General features: G+C 21.5%; 3 protein-coding genes across 3 annotated transcripts, besides 1 other annotated feature; all 3 read right to left on the bottom strand.

The window, feature by feature from the left end:
• Positions 1–1,150: 1,150 nt before the first annotated feature.
• EHI_195270 (AIG1 family protein, putative) lies at positions 1,151–2,023 on the bottom strand (the record flags this gene model as incomplete). Its single annotated transcript, XM_001914282.1, has 2 exons — positions 1,151–1,688; positions 1,995–2,023. The coding sequence occupies 2 exons, from the start codon at positions 2,021–2,023 to the stop codon at positions 1,151–1,153; spliced, it is 567 nt and encodes a 188-aa protein (XP_001914317.1).
• Positions 2,024–2,714: 691 nt separating this feature from the next.
• EHI_195260 (AIG1 family protein, putative) lies at positions 2,715–3,659 on the bottom strand (the record flags this gene model as incomplete). Its single annotated transcript, XM_643194.2, has 1 exon — positions 2,715–3,659. One exon carries the CDS (start codon positions 3,657–3,659, stop codon positions 2,715–2,717), a length of 945 nt encoding a protein of 314 aa, XP_648286.2.
• A 559-nt stretch (positions 3,660–4,218) lies between these two features.
• EHI_195250 (AIG1 family protein) lies at positions 4,219–5,322 on the bottom strand (the record flags this gene model as incomplete). Its single annotated transcript, XM_643195.1, has 1 exon — positions 4,219–5,322. The coding sequence occupies one exon, from the start codon at positions 5,320–5,322 to the stop codon at positions 4,219–4,221; it is 1,104 nt and encodes a 367-aa protein (XP_648287.1).
• A 499-nt stretch (positions 5,323–5,821) lies between these two features.
• Positions 5,822–7,185: a repeat region.
• The last annotated feature ends 1,292 nt before the right edge of the window (positions 7,186–8,477 follow it).

The raw sequence follows: 8,477 nt of genomic DNA, 5'->3' as shown, positions 1-8,477 counted from the left end.
TTTGCTAATTTTCGTACCCTCTTTATTTTATTATTTATTTTATACTTCTATAATGTCTCTTTGAATATGTCTTTTCAAACATAAAATAATATAAATATAAAATAAAAATAATAATTATTATGTTTAAATGATATAAAAGTACCATGTATGTTTATTATTTGTTGTTAAAAAATATTGTTAAATAATATTCTCAACATACATTAATGTTGTTTTGTATAATGAAGAATAATTTAAATATTAAATAATTGAATTTCATTTATTTGTTATAACTATGTGTTGATATTGATTCTAAAAGTGTAAATAATTTAAAATATTCAATGAATTTCAATATAATTTATTAATTTGTATGTTTTATTTATTCTATTCTTATTAATTTTCATTTTATTCTTTCTTCATTTTTCTTCTATTATTAAATGACAATTATAAATCATCATTTTATTATTTGTATCATTTAAAAAATATTCTAATTGTTAATTTATTTCACTTTAGTAATTGACAAGAATTATAATAGAAATTTAAATATAAAATGATTGTTTGATGTTGATTTATTTATTCTTTATGTTGTTATATTGATTTATTGTTTATACATTTATATGTTATTTGTATGATTGATGAATATTTTAATAATGTATGTTGATATTCATCATAAAATATCATTATTTTGTTATTAAAATATTCAAATTACATTTATTTTATATTAATTTCATTCATTATTAAATTAATTACATCATACACATTTAGTTTAACTCATTATCATTATCATTCTTGTATTTTATTTGTTTGTTTCATTATATTCTTTATTTCATTTCTTTATTTTCTCATATTCTCATTCTTCTTTATTTATTTTTATTTCTTATTTTCAATTTCTTTGTTTTTATTAAATTAAACATTGATGAAATTAACTTATTTAATTTTTCTATTAATTCAAACAAATTTATTTCAAATAATCAAATATTGAGTTAATATTATCATTTCATCAATTACACCATAACACAACCGTATGGTTGATATATATTACGTTTGTTTTCTGTTATAGTTCTAGTACTAATTAATTTCCATTCATTTGGTATTTCTTTTCCATTATATTTGATTTTAATTTCTCTTCTGTATGTATTTATTTCATATGTTATATCAGATTCTGTTTCTTTTATTATTTTACCTTTTTCTTTTTTTCTTCATATCGAATTTCTTTATATTCACTGATTAATTTCTTAATTTCTTCTTCATCAATTAATTCTAATTCTCTTCCACATTCAATTAATCTTTCTATTTCTTTTTCTGATATTCTGTTATCATAGTCTTCATCTGGTTGTGAATCTACATAATACATTGGAATATCAATATTTTCATTTGTTTTATTTATTTGGTTTATAAATGAAATTATGTTTTCTTTGAATTGTTCTTTGTTAATTCTATCTTTTTCAATTTTCTTTGGTGAAAGAGAATTATAACATTTAGTCCAAACAATACAAACATATTTCCAAATGTCTTTTATTTTCAAAACATTATTTATAATTTTAATAACTTGTTTAATATTATCAGTAAATTTACAATTAGTAAATTCTATTGTTAATATAATTCCTTGTAACCCCTCAGCTCTAACACAATTAACAATATTCTGAATATGTTTATTATCAAAATTATTAGTATCATTAATACCAGGTGTGTCAATAACAACTACATCACTTCTATCTCATTCTCCAAAACATTTAAGAGGTTTATTTGCTTCTGAATTTAGACTATCACCTACTTCAAAAATATTCTTCTGTAAAATGAAATTACCAAGTGAACTTTTACATTTTCCTGATTCTCCAATTAAAAGTAATTTGTTTGTTTTTGTTTTAATTCATCTGTTTGTAAATTCATTATTTATTTTTAATTCCTATTTATTTAAATATTATTTCAGTGTATTTATATTTATTTTTGTTTTTGTTGAATGACGTTTATTTCATTTTATTTATTATTTAATGATATTTCAAACTATTTTAATTCACTTTTTGTTTATTAACCATAACCCCCTCATATTATTTGTATTTTTCAAATGATGTTTTTATTTGTATATTTTCATTTCACTGTTATGTGTAAATAAATGTGTTTGTACAAATGATTTATAACATCGTTTTTAATTTAATTCATATTTAAATTTTATTCAAAAATAATGAATAATTCTATTAACACAATAAATTAATTTATTTTAATTATAATATTCAAAATAGATATAAAAGTATTATTTAAAGATTATTAAACAACTCACATTATTTTATATAAATGAGATAATTCAATTGTATTTGTTGAGTGTTGTTCATTTATCATTCTTCTTTTGAATATATCCACTTCTTGATTTATTTATTAATTTTCTTTATTCTTTTTATGAAAATGTGTTTATTTAATTTGTCATAATTCTATCTTTTTAGCATTGAACTTATGGTTAATTTTCATTGAATAACAACAATTAAAGTATTTTGTCAAATGTTTTATTATTTCAAAAAAAAAAACATATTTAATTTCTTCTTTTATTTTCATTATTGTTTGTCTTTAATTTATTCAACAATTTCAATAATTTCAATATTCATTTTTATTCATTATTTCATTCTGTTTAATTTGAATTATATTGGAACTGATAAATTAAACTATTCAATTGTTATTTCAATAAAATCAATTTAATGTTTTAAAAAATAGTTAATTGAATTTAGTTAAAATTATTTGTTTTAAACCTATTTATCTTTTACGAAAAAAAATATAATTGTTCCTATTATTATTGTTCCTGTTATTATTGTTCCTACCACTGCTGCTGTTTTTAATGTGTTGCTTGTTAATTTTGGTAACCATGACTGTTTTTCATTGCTCATAACTTTTATTAATTTCCAATCACCATATTTAATTTCTCCATTAAAACCAATTCTTATTTCTCTTCTCTTCCTTTTGACTTGTGTTATTATTTGCTTATCATTATTTCCCATTGATTCTGTTTCTTCTTTTTCTTCTATGACTGGTGTTTTTTCTTGATTACTTGTATCAATATTAATAGGAGTTATTTCTCTTCCCCATTCAATTAATCTTTCTATTTCATTTTCTGATCTTCTATTATCACATCTTTCATCTGGTTCTGAATCTACATAATACATTGGTATTTCAATATTTTCATTTGTTCCATTTATTTCAGTACGTCTCAGTAATTCTGGAAGAAATTCATTTCTTTTAATTTCTTTTTGGATTTGTAATTGCCTATCTGATATATAATAATAACATTTATTCCATACAATACAGATATGTTTCAAAAAGTCATGTGATGGAAAGATTTTAGACATTATTTGAATCATTATTATAATGTTATTGGAAATTCTATTTGTATTATAATTTAGAATAATAACAATTCCATTGATTCCTTCTTCTTCTTGAACAATATCAACTATATTATTCAAAAACTTTTCATTAAATTCTTTTGATTCTTGAAGACTTGGTGTGTCAATAACAATTAAATCTTTTCTATCTCCTTTTCCATTTTCTCCAACAACATCTCTTGTTTCTGAAATTGTACTATCACTTACTGTAAAAACATCATTCTTTAAAATGAAATTACCAAGTGAACTTTTACCATTTCCTGTTTCTCCAATTAAAAGTAATTTCGTTTGTTTTTGTTTGTCTTCTGATTCAATCATTGTTATTTTTAAGTTATTATTCATTTAAATACTACAATTAGGTTATTTCACAAAATATTTGTTTGTAAATGATGTTTGTTGGTTATTTGATGTAAAAATAAATCTATCGTATTTAAAATGATAAAACAAACATACCCCTTTTATTTATAAATAATTTGTATGAAACAAATTTAGAATAATCAATGAAAATAATATAACACTTTATAAAATAATTACATTCAATTGAGTTAATGAAAATGTTAAATATTTTACATGGAAAGGAAAAAAATAAAAGTGAGTGAGAATGATGAATATGAAGAAGTTCACACAGAAAATGTATTATATGTTATTTGACTTATACAACTATAAACAAACAATATTTTCATCATTACTCAATACATTTATTGTGTTTTACTATTTTTCTTTTTTAAACTGATTAAAAAGGATATTATCTGTTTTGAAAGTATTTTAGAAAGTATTTCATCATTTTTCTTTTATCAAATTCAAAACATAAATCATTTATAATGTTTAATTAACTTTCAATTTTTTTGGTGTTATTTATCTTTTTATCATCACTAGATCATTTTTTAATAGCAGCAACAATACCACCAACAACACCACCAACAACACCACCAACAGCACCACCCCCAATAGCACCAACAGCAGCAGCATTACCGGCACTAACAATAGTAGCAATACCAACAGCACTAGCACCACCAATAATAGCAGCACCACCAACAGTACCAACAACAATACCACCAATAACACCAATAGCAACACCAACACCAACACCAAGGGAAATAACACCTAAAACTTTAACAACACCCCATACTTTTTCCATAAAAGTTTTTTTCTTTTCTGTTTTAATTCCTCTGCTAAATAAATACCATTCACTTTCTATTTCTTTTCCATCATTTGTTACTTTAATACATCTTCTGTATGTCTTTTTTTCATATGTTATATCAGACTTTGTTTCTTTTTTTGTTTTAGTTTCTTCTTTTTCTTCATATCGAATTTCTTTATATTTACTGACTAATTTATTAATTTCTTTTTCATCAATTAATTCTAATTCTTTTGCCCATTCAATTAAACTTTCTATTTCTTTTTCTGATCTGCTATTATCACTATCTTCATCTGGTTGTGAATCTACATAATACATTGGAATATCAATATCTTCATTTGTTTTATTTATTTGGTTTATAAATTCTTTCAAATCTTCTTTGTATTGTTCTTTCTTAATTTTATCTTTTTCAATTTTCTTTGGTGGAAGAGAATTATAACACATCGTCCAAACAATACAAACATGTTTCCAAAAGTCTTTTATTTTCAAAACATTATTTATAGTTTCAATAATTTGTTTAATGCTTTTAGACAGTTTATTTACATTATAATTCATTGTTAATATAATTCCCTGCAACCCTGTTACCCTAACACAATCAACAATATTTTGAATATTTTCAGTATCAAAATTATTAGTATCATTAAGACCAGGTGTGTCAACAATAATTAAATCACTTCTTTCTTCTTCACCATTTTCTACTTTGGCTTTTTCTGTTTCTGACTTTGTAGTATCACCCACTTCAAAAATATTCTTCTTTAAAATGAAATTACCAAGTGAACTTTTACCATTTCCTGTTTCTCCAATTAAAAGTAATTTCGTTTGTTTTCCTTCTTGTAAACTCATTTCTGTTTTATTAGTTGTTTATTTTCTTTAAATACTTTCTGATAACTTATTCAATGATGTTTATTTATTTGTTATTAAAAATATTTATAAGTCAGTGTATTTTGCGATAAAATAATTTATTCTCGTTGTTAGTTAGTTTCCTTTGAAATACAAAACGTAATAGTATTGATGTTTGTTTATTTTTATTTCATCTTCTAAAAAAATATCGTAAATGAAAACTATTTTTCTGTATGAAATAACATTGCTTATTTTTATATTTATTACCGACTTCGAATGTTATGTATTTTTATTACAATTAAAACTGTAAAAATGATTTGTTGATACTCATTCGTGTTTATTTCATTTTATTTTGATTTATTGCTTAAATTAGCTTTTTATTTCATTGAAATTATTTTTCCTTCTCATCAAAAAATACCAATCTCTGCATTTTCCTCATTCTTTATTCAAAAAAAAACAATTCAAATGACATTAAAATATTTTTCTTTTTAACATCAAATGTTCAATACAATAAGAACGATTAATAGTGATATAATCTCCAAATTAAGATATGGATTTAGTATTGTCCAATGGAAACTAGGAGAGTTGGAGAATATAGATAAACAAATAAGAAAATCATTGATACAACTCAAATTATATAGTAGAAATATACCCAAAAGTAGATTATATGTTAAAATAAATGAACTGGGAATAGGATTAATGTCAGCAAGAGATGAATGTGGTAAAGAATTATTAAGAATATATTTAAAATATAAGTGGAGATCAAACACAGGAATAGGAGAATGATAGAAGCAATAAAAGAAAGTCCAAATGGAATAATTAAAAGAATGAAGAAAGCATTTGGTAAGAAGATTAATTTTAATGAATTAATGAACGTAATAGAAATAAATGAAAGAAAGCACAATGTAAAGGAAATATTTGAATTGGTAAATAATGAATTAAATGATAGATATTTAAATGATTGGAAAGAAAAGAAATGTGGTGAATATATAAGATGTGCAAATGGCACTTTCAATGATAAGAAATTAACAGTAGCCACATGGAAGTCACTGAATATAAAAAGAAATGCATTCCTCCAAATAGTAAAAATGCAAGAAGGAGTAAGTATGACATGAAGTATTAAATCAAAAATACTCCAAAATGATGCTTTGAAATATTGTAAACATTGTCCTAACACAATTACATCTATTAATCATATATTGTTAGGATGTAATGAAAAAGAATCAAATATTAAAACATGATTATGTTTGTAAACAAATATTTAAACAAATATTAATTACACATTTTAATGAATTTAATGCAATTGATTTTAATAATCCTCCTAAATGTATTAATAATGATAAAATAGTTATAACTTACAATATTGATTTATTGGTTAGTGACAATTCATTCCATGCTAGAAGACAAGATATATAATATCAAAATATGAAAGAAAAGAAAGGATATATTATAGATGTTGCTATATGTCAAGATAATAATATAGAATTAAATTATATTCACAAAATAAATAAATACAAAGAATTACAAGAGAAATTAAGAAATAATAGAGAATTAATATATGTAGAAATAATACCTGTAATATTATCAATAAATTGATTAATACACAAAGAGTCAGTAAGAAGATTAAAAACACTGAAATTACAATTAGACTTTTCTAAAATCCTACGAACAATAATAATAAAAAATATGAAAGACTTAATGTTTTATACAGGAAATTCTGGCAGCACATTAGAAGAACAACATAATGCGATTGTGTTAGAAATGAACTTTATTACATCAATAGAGCGTATTGAAGAAACTGAAATAATCACTTCTCAATATTCATAATATTCAATAATGGATATATCTAATAATTGACATATTTTTATTATTTTTTATTTAGTTCTTTTATTTTCTTTTTTTTTCATCAAATGTTTATTTCTCTTCATGTTGTTTAAAATGTTATTTTGAATTTGTTATGAAACAGATTAAATGAAATAATCATCTATTTGTTTTATTTTCTCATTGAAATTTTATAGTTTATTTGAACAAATTATAAAATAAATTAATGAAAAATAAGAGTGTTTCACTCGTTGTTAAAACAAACACTTAAAAAATAGATGTTGAGTGAATTTAATTTGTTTCTTGTTTATTTCTTCTTATGAGTTGATTTGAATAATACTATCATTCTCATTTTATTGTAAATAATTCACACATCAACAACACAACATTGTTATTTCTTCTTTGTCATCGGTTAATGGATTATTTTATGACTGTTTTCTTCTTATTGTTTTTGAATATTGATGTTAATTTTTTATTTATTGTTTTCTGAATAATTTCATTTAAGTCTTAAATTATTTTTCAATTTTTATATTCCTCTTTCATGTTGATATTTGTTCATAAGACATTCCCACATTTATAACAACTTCCATTGTCATTTCTTATTCTATGAATATGAACAAAATGAGGTTGTATTCTGTTTCATTTATTTTAAATTATTCTTTTTATTTGTTTATTTTAAATTGAATATTTTGTTATTTAAAACGAGTGTTATAATCAAAATACAAAATTATGATAATATTCTTCATTTCTCATTGAAATAAATTATTAATAATAAAAGAACAACATTAACACAATAAAATGAAGAATGAAATATTCAATTTGAATATGAATAAATAATAATAAATTCATAAATACATATTATTCAAATTATTTATTTTAATGTTGGGATTATATATTTTTTGATATTACAAATATAGAAATTCTCTTTATTGATTTCATTTTTATATATTATCTTGTTATTTATTATATTCTCTCCTTCTTCTTTATGTTCATTTTCTTTATTATTATTCTTTTCTTTTTATATTTCTTCTTTATTATTTCATTCAATATGTTTTATTATTCTCTTTTTCATTCTTCGTTGAATATTCATTTTAATATCATTTCTTTCTTCTTCTTGTTTATTAAGTTCATTTCTCTTTCTTATCTCTCCTTCTTGTTTGTTCATTTTTCTTTTATTCTTTTCTTCATTTCATAAATCATCGAAATATATTTATTAAACATTGATATGTCAAGCATCTTATTTATTCATTGTTTTTAAAAGATATTAAATGATTAATTGAATAATCTGATTAAAATTAACAAAACAAATGTGATATAATGATAATCTGTTTTATTGA

The sequence above is a fragment of the Entamoeba histolytica genome, genomic scaffold (assembly GCF_000208925.1).
Source record: "Entamoeba histolytica HM-1:IMSS scf_1104750519217 genomic scaffold, whole genome shotgun sequence".
NCBI lineage: Eukaryota > Evosea > Mastigamoebida > Endamoebidae > Entamoeba > Entamoeba histolytica.
Note: the sequence above shows the minus strand (reverse complement) of the source record. Positions and strands in the feature narration are given on the sequence as shown.